The 16,984-nt window shown below is 43.9% G+C and overlaps 1 protein-coding gene across 2 annotated transcripts in view; it reads right to left on the reverse strand.

Annotated features, from left to right (window-relative positions):
- SUPT6H (SPT6 homolog, histone chaperone and transcription elongation factor) overlaps window positions 1-16,984 on the reverse strand; it is a 31,572-nt gene that overhangs the window by 12,885 nt on the left and 1,703 nt on the right. The window contains exons 1-20 of one of the 2 annotated variants that reach the window (XM_090292603.1): window positions 12,750-12,766; window positions 8,817-8,958; window positions 7,903-8,055; window positions 7,727-7,803; window positions 7,180-7,372; window positions 6,870-6,954; window positions 6,021-6,294; window positions 5,534-5,635; window positions 5,166-5,282; window positions 4,737-4,826; window positions 4,393-4,535; window positions 3,751-3,899; window positions 3,504-3,602; window positions 2,899-3,028; window positions 2,664-2,814; window positions 2,345-2,499; window positions 1,955-2,150; window positions 1,423-1,562; window positions 1,185-1,302; window positions 99-175 (exon numbers count right to left, since the gene is read on the reverse strand). In XM_090292603.1, coding sequence (XP_090148729.1) covers window positions 99-175; window positions 1,185-1,302; window positions 1,423-1,562; window positions 1,955-2,150; window positions 2,345-2,499; window positions 2,664-2,814; window positions 2,899-3,028; window positions 3,504-3,602; window positions 3,751-3,899; window positions 4,393-4,535; window positions 4,737-4,826; window positions 5,166-5,282; window positions 5,534-5,635; window positions 6,021-6,294; window positions 6,870-6,954; window positions 7,180-7,372; window positions 7,727-7,803; window positions 7,903-8,055; window positions 8,817-8,925 — 2,558 coding nt within the window. In that variant the 5' untranslated portion in view covers window positions 8,926-8,958; window positions 12,750-12,766. Of the gene's footprint in view, window positions 1-98; window positions 176-1,184; window positions 1,303-1,422; window positions 1,563-1,954; window positions 2,151-2,344; window positions 2,500-2,663; window positions 2,815-2,898; window positions 3,029-3,503; window positions 3,603-3,750; window positions 3,900-4,392; window positions 4,536-4,736; window positions 4,827-5,165; window positions 5,283-5,533; window positions 5,636-6,020; window positions 6,295-6,869; window positions 6,955-7,179; window positions 7,373-7,726; window positions 7,804-7,902; window positions 8,056-8,816; window positions 8,959-12,749; window positions 12,767-16,984 lie in introns of those variants that run through there. The other variant, XM_090292602.1, reaches the window with a different exon arrangement.

The raw sequence follows: 16,984 nt of genomic DNA on the forward strand, positions 1-16,984 counted from the left end.
GATATTATCAAGGATCTACATAGGCAAATGCAAGATTCAACAACAGAAGGTGAGTGACTTTAAACCAAGCCTGGCCCAGTCCCCTGGTGACCACCTACCTGTTCTCTCCTGCAACTGTCACCACATGAGGCTTTTTGTTCAGAAGAAATTTCTTCAGGGTTTCAATATCTTGAGCCTGGATTGAAATAAAATTGGAGTTAAATGGCTCTGAAAATAGGGATATTTAAAGAATTTCTCTTTCCTTAAGTAGCTCAAGACCTTCTAACACTAGAGAACAATGATATATCACACGTTGTCTGACCAGAACACAAAACAAAGAGACTAGGATCTCTGGTTGGAATAGTATACATCTGTTAACATTTTCTGAGGTTTTTAGACTCTGGCTTATACTTGAGTTGTGGTTAACTAAAAATACTTGGCTTTGTCCTGGCTGGGTACTAAATTGGTTAGAGCATCATCCCAAGAGACCAGGGTTGTGGGTGCGATCCCTGGTCAGGGCACACGGAAGACTCAACCAGTGACTGAAGAGATGGAACAACAGGTTGATGTTTCTCTCCCTTTCTCTCCCCCCCTTCTCTAAAATCAATAAATAAAAAAATAAATTAAAAATAACAAAATAAAAATATTTGGTTCTGTTTCAACAAAAACCACTGCCTGGCAGTCAGGACTGTTCTGATCGCCACTTCAAATTTTTTACTTTTTTTAGTTCTTTGTTAATTACTTTTTAGAATGGACACTTTCAACAAAATTGAAAGATACTGTTAGATAAAAAGAACAGAAGCATACACATGAGATGAATTCAAATTCCTTCCCTTAGAAAAACACACTGAAAGACTGAAGCAGGGAAAAGGCTGGCTTAATGCCTCAGTGGCTTTCAGCTCCTGGAACAGGCTGACCCAGATGCTGTAAGAACAGAGGCAGGAAGGGCAGCTCCCAAGCACACAAAGCTTAGGAACTGGCCTCACGCCAGAAGTAGATTCTGCACCAGAACTTGAGTGCCATCTACTGCCTATGGAAGTGAGACTTAATCCAGGACTTGACGGTCTGGACTTAAGGGGCAAGCAACCAGGTCAGAGATATTCAGGGTCTTGCGTGGGATGTTACGTAGACCATAAACACTTATCCCCACTGAATTATAAGATACACTCAAGATGTAAACTTGGTAACCCATTCCAGCCACTTGCCTTTCTTTCCCGTTCTTCTTCCCTCCACGCAGTTCGTCGTTTGGTAAAATGGGGCAGTCGGAGAAAGTCTGTCACTTCTCCTTCACCGTTGACCAAGGCACAGAATACAGGGTGGTCTCTGCCAGCCGGACAAGAAAAGACAGTGTGATAATCAGCAATACGAGGATATAAATAAGAGAAGACTAAGATTAGGAACACAGGTAAGAGAGATGGCAGGTGGGCACAGACAGGCAGTTACCTGGCAGAGGAGAAAGCAATGCCGAGGACTCGGATGCCTTTTCCTTGGTTCTCATCCATAAAGTCATCATCTTCCTCCACCTGCTGATCTGGCCGGTAGGGTGCCACCTTCAACCAGTTGTAGAGCTTCCGACTACAAGCCTGGGGAGAAGACACACCAGACACCATAGCCATAAGGAGCTCACCAAGTATGCTAAAGAAATACATGAAGGCACACACGTGCATTCAAATGTGCACCTTCCTAGCCCTTGGCAGGCTTACAACTAGAGGGCATACCTTGCTTTTGGAAACTGGAAAGTACACAGAGGACAGTGATATAAACAAAGAAATGTTTGGGTTGAGGGGTAGGGGTGGGAAGGTAAGAGGCTCCTCCAGTGGGGAGGTCCTGCAGTGACCCAAGCCTTGTTTGCACGTCTCAAATTATGCCGTGCCTGCCCTCAAGTGTTTCTCCATTAGCTGTTAAGGGGTTCCTTCGCTCTCAGCTCTAGTTTGGGGAAATCATGGGACTAAAGATCATGAGTTACTGTTCTCACCTTTATGACGTATTCTTTGGCTTCAACCAGCAGCTTGTTCTTGAGTTCTTTGGCCATCTGCACATAGAGGAACTGCTGCAAAGCTCGCTCAATGGCCATGGTGCGCTGCCGGTTCCACTCCTGCACCTGATGGCTGAACTCATCTCGATAGTAGAACTGTTTGATCTCTTCGAAATATGTCTGGTCATTGCCATAGCTAAGAAAAGAAAACACTGTGGTGTTAGGGATAGAGAAAAAGCGATGCCCAAATGTCCACAAACACTGCGAGTGAGCCAGGACAAAGGCTTGTTCAATTCTGAAATTGTGGTTCACATTCCTGAGGGACCCTGCCCTCCAACAGACTCCTCACCACGCCCTCGCAAAGAGCCCCCACCCCAGAGCTTTGCTTACCCTTCCACCCCCTTCATATCTATGCTGATGTCAATGGTGAGCAGCCCTTCTTCTTCAGCCAGGCACATCTTGAGGAACTGGTCATCTCTCAGTTCCTTAACAGGCTTGTTCTTTAAGTACTTGAAGGAGTAAGCGTAGTGAGCCTCATCCACATCCTGTACACATCAAGAAGGAATCATCAGCCTACAGAGAGGCTGGCTTGATTATGGGAGAAAAGACTGTCTCTCTGCTCTCAGGCAGACAGATGAGCTACAAGAAATTCAGCTCAATCAGCAAGCTGGGCCATATGTTGCATTAGGACATTGTACCCAGAGCTCACCTTTCTACCTTTCTTGGTGGGGGTTATATTTAGCTTGGCTCTTTCCTGAAAAGTCTGCCTCAGCACCTGCCGGACCAGGGGCTCTCGAGCAATCTGCAGGGCTACCATGTAGCGGGCACCTTCCAGCACAGCTTCTGGTGTAGGGAATTGGCTGTGGGGAAAATGGAGCAGCTCAGGATGCAGGTGTCTTTGGCCTCAGGTCCCTCCTCCTGTCAGCCACCTGTTGCATGCCTACCTGCAAACATAATCCTTGGCCAGCTCCAAGGGCTCTGCAGGAAACTGTTCTGTCTCATGCCGCTGGTAGCTGTCCCGGAGGTTTTCCCCGAACTGCTCAGGAGTAAGCCCAAACTTTTTGGCGAGGCCATCTAAAGTAACAAGTAGAGGGAAAGGTAAGGCAAAAGCTGGGCTCCTGACTCTTAAAAGAGTGTATAGCAGCAATTCTTGGCACTAGATTTTAAAGGGGTCATGAATGAGGATGAGGGTACCTTACAAAGAGCAATGAAAAAACTGACTTTAAACATCTGATGGGTTGTTATGAGGCAGAATAAATAGAAATTTTCTATGTGACTCCTGGTCTCAGAACTAAGGTGGAAGCTACAGTTTAATAAATAAGAACTTTCTAAAGATAGGATGGACTGTCTCCCTCTAACCATGCGTTTCCCATTCCTTCAGGAATTTAGGAAGAGGCTGGACCATTACTATGGGATGAGTATGGGACATGGGAACAAGTGCTCAGAACTGAATTGGTGATTCACTCAGATGTCCCATAAGTGCCCATTCTACCCACCAATGACAATCAGGGAACTCCCCTTGCTCAGGGTCCTAACAGCTTGCTTTTACCTAAGCCAGCACTCTGGCAGATGGTGTACATGTCTCGACGGGAAGCCTGCTTGAGCTCTGGCCCCCTCTGCTCCTCATCTTCTGCCTCCTCACCTTCACCTGGGAGGAAAAGAGGAGTTAGTGCTCTAGCTTCCAATCTCTGCCAAGGATGTGACACATACAGAAGCCCCAAGGGGAACTCAGCCAAGGGCATCCTTGGAGATGCCAAGGCCATCAAACCTCTTGGGTTTTCTTTCCCAGCACTCACCTTCCTCATCTCCCTCTTCCCTTACACGCTTCATCTTCTTGCGGTTGGCCTTGGCGGCATTCTGCATCTTGGGGATGTCACGACCATAATAAAGCAGGAAATGACTGTAAACATCTTTCAGTTCATCCATCGACTGTACATCCTTGAGCCTGGAGGGAATGGACATAAGAGCTCATTTGTCACTAAGGAAGAGTGTACCCCAGTTCTGCTACAAGAGGTCCAATTCCCATGAGGCAAGATGGGTGCCTGTGACCTCCAACTGTAGACCATGACTTAAATACAACCAAGGTATCTTAAAGACAAATATGCTAAACAAATGATGGTTGCTGGACGTTAGAAGTGAAAACAAAAAAGGAGAGAAAGACAAGGCAGTACATCTCTAGCAAAGTTCAGAGTCCTTGAATCAGTCCTTGTCCCTCCTCCCCAGTTTCACGACACTGGCCACTAAAATCATCTGCTCTCATTTCCCACCCTCTGACTCCAGGCTCACCAAGCTAACTTTCTGGTTATAATTTGGTTTCCTGTGTAACTTTATATACATATGCTGAGAATTCTGTAAGGTTATGCTCTCCTGGGGGTGGTAGTGGGGCTGCCTTTGATCTGAGGGGTCCCCGTCATGCAATAAACCCTGCAATATGCTACCTCTCCATGTCGGTGGTGTCCAGAGCCCGGATGCCATCAGCAAGAGGTTTGTCAGGATCAGCAGAAATTTGCTCGTACTGATAAGCCTGCATCTTCTCAAACAGCCGCGTTAGGTTCTCTTTGCGGATCCTCAGCTGCGTCCACTAGGACAGGATAGGGCAGCAGCTAAGGGTGGTGTTCAGCCTTGGAGTCTCAAGGCTGTTCTGTTCCTTACCAGGAGACTCTGGGGAAATCTGACAGGCCCGGGGGGAGGGGGTGTTTGGGTTGCTGACAGACCTTGGGCTCTGATAACAGTGGTGCCCAATCCAGCCCTCAACCCCTTGGGGAGCATGGAACCATATTACCTTTTCATCCCACTGCCACACCCTCCAAAGGTCGTTGATGTGCAACTCAGGCTCCACATACTCCTTACGGTAAAAGGCAATAAAAGGCACCTAGGGTGACAAGGAGACTATAGTCAACCAGGGGGGAAAGATCTGTATGGATTCCCTTTGTCAAAGGGATAAACAGCTGCAGGAACTTCTGTTTGGAAGACTGGCCTCCCTCACAGGCCCGTCCAGGGTGCATGCTCCCCTTCCACTGGGGAAAACAATGCTGCCAACAGGGTAGCATTATTCTGTTGATCACTAGAGTCTCCTTTAGTTCTTATACTGGACCACTGCTGAGGACAGGTAAAGGGGGATTCCCACCTGACTAAGGTAGTTACCTTTACCCTCATCCCCTGGCTGAATTTCTAACCACTGGAAGTGGGCCACTAGAGATTGAGATGCTACCTCAAAGTGCTGATTTCGCATAAAGCCCAGGGCCTCTTTAATCTTCTGAATTGTGCTGGGCCCTTTTCGACTAAAGCTGCTTGCTGGCTGCCCTCTGTCCAGGTAATCACAGCTTTCCTACAGGTGGAAGAAAAAAGAAATAGCACAACACTGTTACCTGCTTTGTCTCACTGCACATGAAACTGCTTCATGTCACAAGATAACTCTGTCAGATGAAATCTAGAAATCCCCTCCCCCCATACACCTGCACTCTCGCAGACATGCACACACACACTGTTATGCACCAGGCACATAGATATTTGAGGCAGTGGAGGAGCAGCTCCTCAACTTCCGGTTCATGTCAAACGTAAGGACCTTAAGGGGGGTACCTGCAGAGAAATAGTTGGTGTGGCAAAAGCATTCCTGTAGATCCAGTCAGCTTCTTCTTCTAGTTCATCATCTTCAGCCCCTTTGACTGGGATAGAGCGGAGCTGCAAGGGCCAAGACAACTGAGTGAGGCTGACTTTATCTTATAGCCCATGCAGGAAAAATATATACCATTCTGACAAAAATGTGTGCTCCACAGGCACACATTTCCAATATCCGAAAATGTCATCCCACCAAGAATTAGGCACTTGATATTTTGCTAAGAAAGAGTGCCATTTCAAGAACCATAAGCAGCACAAGAGTTTACCTTCCCTGCCCTAAGAGCTGGACTCCCTGTACCGCCTAGTTGGATGGGGCTCAAAGCCAGCTTCTTAGGTAACATTTGCTATCAGACTGTTGTCCAATTGTTTCTCTGCTACAACCCTTGCAGCAAGGAGGCTCAGGGCAGGTTATCACACATCAGCAGGACAGAGGCTGGTGGTTTCTTACCTGGAACCTCTCAGGCAGGTCAGTGGCTCGAATTTCATTGTCCTGATCTGTGAGGTGACTGCTTTCCAGCTCACTGGGCTCATACATCTCAAAGATGCTCCTGCGGCTCACACGTTTCTTGGTGGTCTTCTTGGGGCGCACGCGGATCTCACCCTCAGCCTCATCGTCCTCATACTCATACTCTTCCTCGAGTTCTTCATCATACTCATTATATTTCTCAAATTCGTCATAGTCAAAATCCACACCAAAAATCTCCTGGGCTTCTTGCAGGGCCCTGTGGGTGAGAGCCAGAGGCAGTTGGCCCAGGTTCTGGGGAGAGGACAGAAACGCAGCCCCTGCACAGATCCTTTACTTGTCCCAAGGGGATAAGAAGGTTAAAAAAGAAAGGCAATTAAAAAAGTATTTTCACTGTGGAATAAAGGCTTAGCTGGGGAATATTTCTAGGGATATCATTTATGGAGAGTAAAAAAACCTATCTTCGACATGCTAGTGACAGGGGTCACATAGCAACAGGGCAAATGTGTTCACCTCTAGCTCCGCGGATCTGTCTTCTGCTAAGGCATTACAATACTCCCTTAGAACAAACCCTTTCTTCCAATAGAATTATATTTAGAAGGTCAATATGTAAGTGAATAAACATGGAGCTGCAGGTTGAAGAGGGAGGTTGGAGTTTTGCCTACCCTGATCCCACAGCAACCCTACAATGCAGAGAAGTCACTGCCCAGCAAAGGACATTTGAAGCGGGAAAACAAAGTGGTTGCAAACTACAAATGTCCCATTTTTGGCAGACCTCCTTGACTGGGTTCACTCAGACGCCATTATCAGAACCTCGTACCAGACCCCACTCACGCGTCTGTGTATCCAGGAAGCTTCTTCCGCCACTTAGGTTTTTTCAGAGGCTGTCCATCATCATCCACAATGAAGTCATCAATGTCTGGGTAGGAAAGGGAGGGGTTGCTGCTCAGAGCCAGGACTAGGTGGCTTTAGTTCCTACTATGTGAGTGGCCAGTGAGAAGAGTAGGGAAGCTCCTAAAAAGGAACTTTTTTGTGTCAAATGCTGGGGCCCTGGAACAGATGAATGGTTTGCCATCCTACTCCTGGAGACTATGAAATCCCAACACTTACACAAACACTGGCTTCCTTGCCTGATGCCACATACCTGACTCTTCATCATCTTCCTCTTCCTCCTCTGCAGGAGCCATTGGGGCCTCCACAGCCTCCTGCCCTTCTTCCCCTTCGCCATCCTGGAAGATTTCCTCTGCAATGGCCTCCTTCTCGTGCTCCTCCTTGCCATATTCCTCTTCATCATCGTCCTCATCATCTGACATTTTTTTGACACGTCGGTATTTTTGCTAGGGGTGGGAAAACCTGCTTCATCAGGGTCTGAGGGGATTGGCATAAGGATGTCTGCTCTCCAGTCTCACTCACCTTTTCCCACCAGTTATGCTGACCAAGGGAGATGGGAGAGAACCCCATTCAGTGGTGCCCATTTGGCTCCAAAGCCCACCTTCGAGATGCTGACAAGCCTCTCTCTACCAAGCACCCAGATCTCGGATATAAATCTAGACTCCACAGCATGATACTGAGCAACTTTCTCTTCTCTGATGTTCCCCAAACTGTTCTGGATGTGCCTCCTTCCCCAGGAGTAACAATTTCAAGGGCTTTTTCCTTCACCCCCGGGGACAGGGACAAAGAATGACACTTACTCCTCGTTTAACTTTGACACCCAAATTCTCCTCAATGAGATCAAAATCATCATCCTCCAGGCGGTCATCAAAAGACGCTGGAGAAAACAAAGTGTTACCCAGGGTGACAGACAGGCCCCTTTCCCATTGCAACTTCCACCCCAGCCTCACTTCACCCGAGGAGAAACTCTACTCACTGCGTTTTCTCTTCTTGTGACCAACATCATCTTCTGAATCAGCAGAGTCACTACCCTCATCCTCCTCCCCTTCATCTTCATCATCATTGATAAAGCCCTTCAGGTTGCCCTGCTCATCCTGATCATCTGGGTTCTCCTCCTCCTCCTCCTCATCTAGAAAACACACATGTTTGAGACAAAGAATTTGGGAAACATACTGGAGGTGAGGCAAGGCCACCCGCTGAACTGTGGTTTTCCATCTTCTCTGAACCTAATGATCTGAGTGTCATGCTAACTCTTCTATCTTATCTAAAGATGTAAAACATGACCACTGACTTAGAATAGAAGCCTGGGGAAAGGACTCACTCTTTTCTGTATTCACCACCTGTCTATAGGCAGAGGATCTTCCTAATTACTTTGGCTCTTTATTAGAGGCTTTACAGCCACCAATATTAACTTTGCTTTCCTCTCAGTTCATAAACTCAGCAACTATATTCCTTCTTTCATCATAATTCTTTGGATAAAACTTACATTTCCCTTTCTGCTTTTAAAGCCATTTCATAGTTCTACTCTGCTAACAACCCTAAAGGCTGGATTTAGTCAGAGAAAACGGACACTGGGTGCATAAACACCAACACTGCTAGGTTTAAAAGAGGGAAACATTACACATATATTGATTTACTGTCTGTCCTCTCCCCTTAATGTCAACTCTATGATAGCTGGGATTTATTTTGTATTCTTAATTATAGGCATAGTGCTTGGCACATAGCAGATAGATACACAATAAATATTCTCTATGAAATAACTGAAAATTCTCAAGCTGGTACCTCATGTGTGATAACTTCTGTGCTTAGCCTGAGCCTCTCATCAGCAAGAATCCAACTATCCAAAGCTTAGCAATAGTGGGAAGAAGCTTGAGGCTGGGGACTCCTCACCGTCATCCTCCTCTTCCACAAATTTCTTGGTGACTCGGGGCACCACCTCGCCTTCATCGTTGTACTCTTCCTCGGACTCCTCTGCTTCACTTTCTACAAAATCAGACATTGCTGCAGCTTTTCACGACCTGCCTGAAGAAGACTAGAGAAGAGAGGGTGATAAAAGACTGAGACACGAGACTTTACAGAGTCCCTTAAACCTTTTCACAAACAGACTTTTAGTCACATGTCAGTGCTCTGCCCACTCAATCAATTCCACTTTGGGAAGGAGAGCATAACAATCGAATGGCTCCACCTCTATTTTTCATTCCTTCCAGTTGCTCCTCTCATGTGTACACTATTCCCTCACTTATCGCGGGTATTACATTTTAGACCCCCTCTGCGAAGTAGGAACCTTACATTTATTCTACACTCTTAAACCTACGTAACTTTAACAACATACGTATACAGTACTGCAAAATCCTGCAAAATAGAGAAAAATCCGTGATATTTTTTAAAATCCTGCGATACAGTGAGGCTGTGATAAATGAACTGCTATATAGTGAGGGACTACTGTATCTTTAAAAAGGTGTTTATTCTGGACTTCTCTCTATACATACCATCTTGCTTCCCCAAAGAGTTTTATCTCACCATTTGGGGGCAAAATGGGCAGATGAGGAGAGAAATTAGTGTAGAAATAATTATATTGGCAGGGATGTGGTAGTATTGAGATTATGTGACTCGTTCATCAAGAAGTCTGAAAACAATTAAGTGCCAACTTAATGACGGGCATTTTTTCTTTTTTAAAAGATTTTATTTATTTTCAGAGAGCAAGGAAGGGAGGGAGAAAGAGAGGGAGAGAAACATCGATGTGTGAGAGAAACGCCAGTTGGTTGCCTCTCGTATATCCCGAACCAGGGACCTGTACTGCAACCCAGTTGTGCGCTCCAACTGGGAATCGAACCAGCGACCTTTTGGTCTGTAGGCTGACACTCTATCCACTAAGCCATACAAGCCAGGGCTGACAGGCACTTTCATATACACTATACCTGGCTATTGGCAGAGACAAAATAAAAGTACTTTTCAACAAATTAAACATTTCATTAGCTTAAGCCCACATGTTGAGTACAGGTTGGGAGCATCTGGGTGGATATGGGGCCTTTTTAGAAACATTAGAATCATAACTCTATTTCTGCCATTACCCCCTTTCCTCTACCCCAGCAAAACAACAAGAGAAACTATAACACTTTGAAAGAGACCTACAGGGCCTACCAAATGAAGGACACATAGTTAAATTCAAAGATTGCTAAACTTAAGGGTAGAAATCAAATCCTGGTCCCACCATGTACCAGATATATAAACTAAAGCCAATGACTGAATGGGCATGAATATCAGTTTCTCCATCTGGAAAATGGCAACAGCACTACCTACCTGCAGGGTATTGAGGATATTATATGACATAGGTGAAAGAACCTAGTTTACTGTTTCAATAAATGTTGACTAAGTTTGAATTTGCATTCCAGGCCTAATTTTCCTCAGCATTCTATAATTTTTATCAATCAATCCCAACTTTGTCTTATACTTCTCTGATTTCAGACCCATTCAAAGTCTGGAAATGGCAGTAGAGAATGCCAGAACCAGAACTTGGAGCTTCCTGGGACTTGAGAAGGACTTTAAAATACAGCACATATCACACAAATCATAACATCAAGATTCCATTCTGGAATCCTGAAGCTGGCTGCTGATAAACTCAGCATCACTCCTCATCCTGTTCTGAATTATGATTCGTTGTATAAATGTCTACTTTCCCCACTTAGACTAGAAGCTTATGGAAATGGGACTCCATCTCCAATTAAAGAGCTAATAAAACCTATGAAAACAGTCCTGGCTGGTGTGGCTCAGTGGACTGAGCGTCAGCCTGCAAAAGAAGAGGGCACAGGTTCAATTCCCCGTCAGAGCACATGCCTGGGTGGTGGGCCAGGTCCCAGGTTGGGGGCCTGTGGGAGGCATCCAGCCCATGTTGCATATTGGTGTTTCTCTCCCTCTCTCCCGCCCCCCTCTCTCTAAAAATAAAAATAAACATAATCTTTAAAAAAACCCAGAAACAATGAAAATATAAATGGCAATATGACAGGCATCACAAGATACTTTGTGACTCTGTACCAGATAAGCTGTATCCTTCTTTGTGCTCTGCACAAAATAGGAACTGAGTGTCGGTTAAATGTTATTTACTTTTTCTTATTGTTGCCATCTTCGCAGTGAAAGTTGACAGTGGGAAGGGAGAGAATAAGAGGGTGGTTAAGGGCTACCTGAAGTGATCTAAGCCTAGCAGGAGCTTTAAGTTCCAAGGCTCTAATTCTCCAGAAAATTACCATTACTGATATCAACTGATACCATAACCGATTAATTTAGGATTAACTAAGCTCAAAGGAACAAAACTAAAGGTACTGAGTTCTGGTGGAAAAGGAGAGGCGATGATATGGTCTTATGTTCAATTGTAGGCTGAGGTTTCAGATGCCATATTTTCCAAACTTTATTGAATGCCTACCATGTACATACAGTCTACTAGGAGTTGGGGATCTGAAGTGAAACAGGATTGTTTGTTCTCAAGGAGTTAACTGCTAGTAGAAGAAAGACATGAAAACAAATCAGGGTCATAAAATAACCTTATATATTACATCTGTATAGAGCAGGCACAGGCAGAGAATCAGAAAACAAACCCACAACACTCACACAAAAACTCAACCAAAACTAATACAGGCCTTTCTAGGGTACTTGAAGCAATTTTTTAAAAAATGCCTGAGGAATAATATTTATCACATACCTACCAAGTTCCAGACACTTAATACCTATTAACCCTTACATTGTCCCGTTAGTTACAGCACAATTCTCTGTCTGTCCAACAGAGGAAATAACACACAGAGATAAAGTCAGTGTTCCGGGCAACACAACTAACAACTTCAAGAGCTGAGATCTGAGTTATGATCTGTCTGACTCCAAAGTCACAGTTGTTTCTACTATACCAGTAGGTCTCAGTGTAGTCCAGGGACTGCCCTTTTCTCTCATGATTGTTCAGCAGTGTTTTTGGAGATTAAATGACATGTTGTATTATAACAGACAATGTAGATGCAGACACCAGAAATTCAGCTGTACTCTATTAAAGCAGACATGAAAGAGATTAAAAACAAACAAGTGAACAGGAAATAAAACGATGTTACTCTTCTCACTATGCTTTTTTTTTGTTTTGAAAATTATAGTTGTTTTTCATTAAACATATTATTTATGTTTAAATGTAGTGGGCTTATAATTTTCTTGAATGAGATATAACTGATACATAACACTGTAAGTTTAAGGTGTATAAGTGTTGATTTGATATACCTGTATATTACAAAATGATTACTTCTTGTAATAATCTTATCATTTAAAATTAGTATTTTTCATTTTCATTTCTAATCCAGTAAACATCAATATATATAAATCTCATAAATATCAATAGCTATAACTCAAACAAAACATCTTGGAGTCTTAAATTATTTTTGAGAGTATAAAGGGGTCCCAAGATCAAAAAGTTTGAGAGCCACTATACTAGACCACTGTATAGGCCCTGCAAGGTGGTGATATAGGGAGTCTTGGGGTTAGATCGATGCCCTTTCCCCCAGTAAGATCTGTATCCTTAAGGTCATACACCTTGACTGCTGTCAAAAAGTGAGTATTTAAAACTTCTGCCAATTAAATCTGGTGCTCTAATTTTAATTTTGACACTGCTTCCCCTGAACTAAGCCATTAAGAATAAAAATATCTGAGTTACTGCAGCCCCTACACAAGTTACCTTTAATTTGGCTATCAGACCCATTACTACAACCTTGTAAGGCCTCAACATCTTCACATTAAATGCTAGCTTCTGCGGACCAGATGCCCTACAGCCTACTCAATAGAGAAAAACAGACAGCCTACCTGATGAAAACAACAGCTTTCTTTCATCCCCGGGGTGGCTGGTACTCTGTGCTGCATGCAGCTTTCCTCATTCCCTAGGTTAGCAATAAAGTACATGCTGTGCCATAGCTGGGGAATGCCTCCAATCTAGCTCACTGCCAAGATTTCCAGTTAAAAGAGGTGTGCCAGACATAATCCTGACTTGCTGTAACTCGCGGGAGCGAGATGTGCAGAGGGTGCTGTACCAGCACTGCAGGCTGAGGCTGGCAACTATTCCAGAACAAAAACACTACTACTTATTAGTATATGACAATTATCACTATATGGTAGCTGAGAGGAGCCTGATATAGTTTGGAGTTTGTATTTATTACTTATGGCCTTGAATTTTCCCTACATTAAGACTGTAAGTTAAATTTGCTACTGAACTATGTCTCCAAGGGGAGTGAGATGGTGAAGGGAGAAGGTTTCTCCAGACAGAAGCACAGCTGCAGTACAAGATGGGGTTCAAAGGGAGAGGCTGGCGGTTACCATGACATTCTCTGGAAGAGGAATGGCGCTGGGATCAGATTGCCACAGGGGAGGCCTCAGCAGTCCCTCCCTTTGAACATGATTGTAGGAGGCAATTAAAGGAGACCAGAGCAAAAAGAGATGTCTGTTAATTCCCTCCACTAAGAGCTTCAATTAACATTTACTGTTTTGTTTTGTTTTGTTTTTTTTAGGATCAAGCTCTGTGCTGGAATTAGGATATGCAAAATGAGTAAAATATGCGTTTTACCCCGGAGTTCACAACTTATCTCAAAATACTTGTAAATAAAGTTATGACAAAACATAATAAATGTTATATGATAGTTACATACAAAGATTATCAGAGTAATATGAAGAGTGAGGTCAGGAAACACCTCAGAAAAGGTGATGCCTGAGTTGAGAGGATAATCTGGAAAAAGACAACATGAGCAAAGGCTTAGGTTTGAAAGGGCCTAGTAGTCTGGGGAACAGCCCCAGAAGGTTGGTGTGGAGTTTAAACTACAAGACATTCTGTATTTTATGAGCAAGGGCTATTTCAAAGATGTTCATGAGTGACTACCCAATTTGGAATCCAAAAACATTAAAGTTTAATAAATGAAAGTATTTTTTAAAATTTATTGATTTGAGAGAGAGAGAGAAAGAAAGAGAGAGAGAAACATCAATTTGTTAATCCACTTCTTTATGCACTCATTGGTTGATTCTTGTATACGCCCTGACCAAGGGTCAAACCTGCAACCTTGGAGTACTGGGACAACGCTTGAACCAACTGAGCTACCCTGCCAGGGCCAATAAATAAAAGTATTCAGAATCCATGTAAGACAATATTCTTTTAATTTGGATTCAGAACTCTGTTATGAAAAATCCTAATTCCACCAAGTCAAGATGTCATATTAAAATACAGAAAAGGCTAATTCTACCTATTATTATTTTAACATGTGCATCCACCATATTTATAAGAAATAATTTTAGAATCTTTACAATGCCAGGGTATAAAAAGCACTACTGTTAATAATGGTTAACATAATACGTAATCAAAAAATATCAGTTAACCCCTTTCTTTCCAAGTTTCCTTGGGGAACAAGGAAAGGGCAAAAGAGAAAAAGAAACAACTGAAATATGTAATCAGATTCAGAATTCCTGCAACACAAGGAGGGAGTAATAGCTAGTGAGCCTTGTACCACAGCTGGGAAACAAACAGTAGCTCCTGCTGTAGCACAGGGGTTGGCAAACTACAGAGTGCCAGACCTGCCACTGTAGCACAAAAGCAGACACAGATAACCTATAATGAATGGGAATAATCAAGTTGGCCCAGGAAACTTAGTTTGATGACTTCTAACCTAGAAGAGATCTTTTGCCCTGGGAGGGAGATAGAGAGGGACAGAAACATCAACGATGTACAAGAGAAACACTGATCAGTTGTCACTTGCATGCCCCCAAACAGGGACCTGGCCTGCAACTCAGGCATGTGCCCTGACTGGGAATCACACCAGTGACCTTTGGGTTTGCAGGCTGGCACCCAATCCACTCAGCCACACCAGCCAGGGCGAGGCAGTGACTTTAAATAAACACTTTAAGAGTGAGGAAGAATTAGCTAAGTGGAGGAGCTGGCTCCTTCGGAAGCCGTTCGAGGAGTGGTGGTGTTGGAGAACAGCACTCTCAGGATGAGGCCCAGGATGCACTGTGGCAGGAACAGTGATGGCTACTTAGACTGGGATGAAAAAGGTTCATAATGAATTAGAGATGAAGTTATAAGAATCTTGGTAGAGTAAGTTTAGATTTTGGAAGCCCTGCCATGTAGCTCAATTAGCTAAGAGCATTGTCAAAATATGCCAAGGTTGTCGGTTCGATTCCCCATCAGGGCACATACAAGAATCATCCAATGAATGCAGAAATAAGTGGAACAAATAGATCTTCCCCCCTCTCTTCCTCTCTCTAAAATCAATTAAAAAAATATTTTGGACTCTTTCTGAAAGGTGCTGGGAAACCCCTGTGGAGTTTTAAACAGAGAACTGATATAATTTACTTGCTAATTCAACAAATATTTAATGAGTGCCTGCTACATGCCAGACATATAGAAAATGAAATTCTTGCCCCTTTGATACCTGTATTCTGGTGCAGGAGAAAAACCACAGACAAATTATATAGACCCAGTTATAAGCGGTAGGAAGATTTTAAACACCCTCCCCTCTGAGACAGTGAGTTTAGGTTCAGATAGGAAGAATAGGTAGGATGTGGTTTACAAAGCCAAGGGAAGAGGTTCCTGGTAGAAAAGAGGAGAGATCTGGCATATGGTATGCGACGTTCTAAGGCCAGTATAACCAGAGAACAGTGAAGGCAGAATGTGAGAGGGAGGGGGACTCCTCAAGTGGGGGTTATGAAGGCCATGGAAAACCACTGGAGCATTTTAAACAGGGAAATGACATGATGTGACCTTACCCGATCCTGCAATGTGGAAAAAAGACCAGAAGAGGATCTGGGAGGAAGCAAGGTAAACTGAAGACACTCCTGTGTAGTCCAGGCAAAAGACGATGGTGGCTTGGAACAGACTGGTAGCAGTGAAGGTATGGTGGAGGTGCCACACACACCCTAGGCTCGGTTGCAAGTTGCTCTGTCCAGCAGAGGCTTCGTGACCACGGCGGAACAAACTTTTACCCAGGACACTTCGTTATGTCTGGGGGAAGGAAGGTGACTGCCTCTCTAGTGGAGACCAGCAGCCAAACCTTCATCGCTCATGTCTTTTATTGAGGAGGATACATACGAGAGATACAAGGTTAAAATTCATAAATTGTCTATTGTATTCAGGCTTCGACAGTAACAGATAACAGATTAATTCGGGAGTCACTGACTGATTAGAGTCAAGGTCTATAAAACATTCGGACCAGGTGCAGGGTTCCATATACACCCTGCTAAAGATAGCTTACACTACATTGCTGATAAGGAAAGCAGAGCAAGTTCTAAAGCACAATGAGCTTAATAAGCACTCTTTGGTCTAATTCCCATGGCAACCCTCTGAGTGGTTGACAGTTATGTTCCGCAAGCAGCCTTATGTTGAGACTTAGAGGCAAGCGCGGCCAGAAAGCTGGTGGCTCGCCATGCTCAGGCCAGGGGACTTCTGGAGACAGAAGTGACAGGGCTTACCAAAAGACTTCGGGATGGGAGTAGTATGGGAGGATTTAAGGTGATTCTCAGTGGTCCGGCTTTAGTAACCATGTGGTGAGAGCACACTTAGTGATGTAGGGAAGACCAGGTCTGGAATGATGGGAAAACCAAAATTTTCTTTTTGTTCCATTAGGTTTGGGATATTTGAATCATCTAAATACAGCCCTTATACAGGCATTCTGTATACGATTCTCAAACACAGAGGAGAGAGGGCTGGGCTAGAGACTTAAACTTGAGAGTTGTCTGCTTTCGGATGGTTATTAAAGCCATGGTACTGGATCACCTAAAGGAACCATGCAGAGAATCCAGGATTAAACCCTGAAGAAAAATAAATGGTTAGACACTACGTAAAGAGCAAAAAATGGCTAGCAAAGGAGATCAAGAAGCAGCTAGACAAATGGAGAATATCCAGGACAAAGTATGTATGGTGACCTTGATAAGAGTAATTTCAACAGAGTGGTCAGAAGAGAAACCAGACTGGTATAGGGTGAAAATTGAGTAAAAGCCGAGAAAACTGACACAGGTAGAAATCTGGCTATGAAGGGAAATAAAAAGTAGGAGAGTAGTTGGAG

This window comes from Furipterus horrens, unplaced genomic scaffold (assembly GCF_987537825.1).
Source record: "Furipterus horrens unplaced genomic scaffold, mFurHor1.1.pri manual_scaffold_11, whole genome shotgun sequence".
Taxonomy (NCBI): Eukaryota; Metazoa; Chordata; class Mammalia; order Chiroptera; family Furipteridae; genus Furipterus; species Furipterus horrens.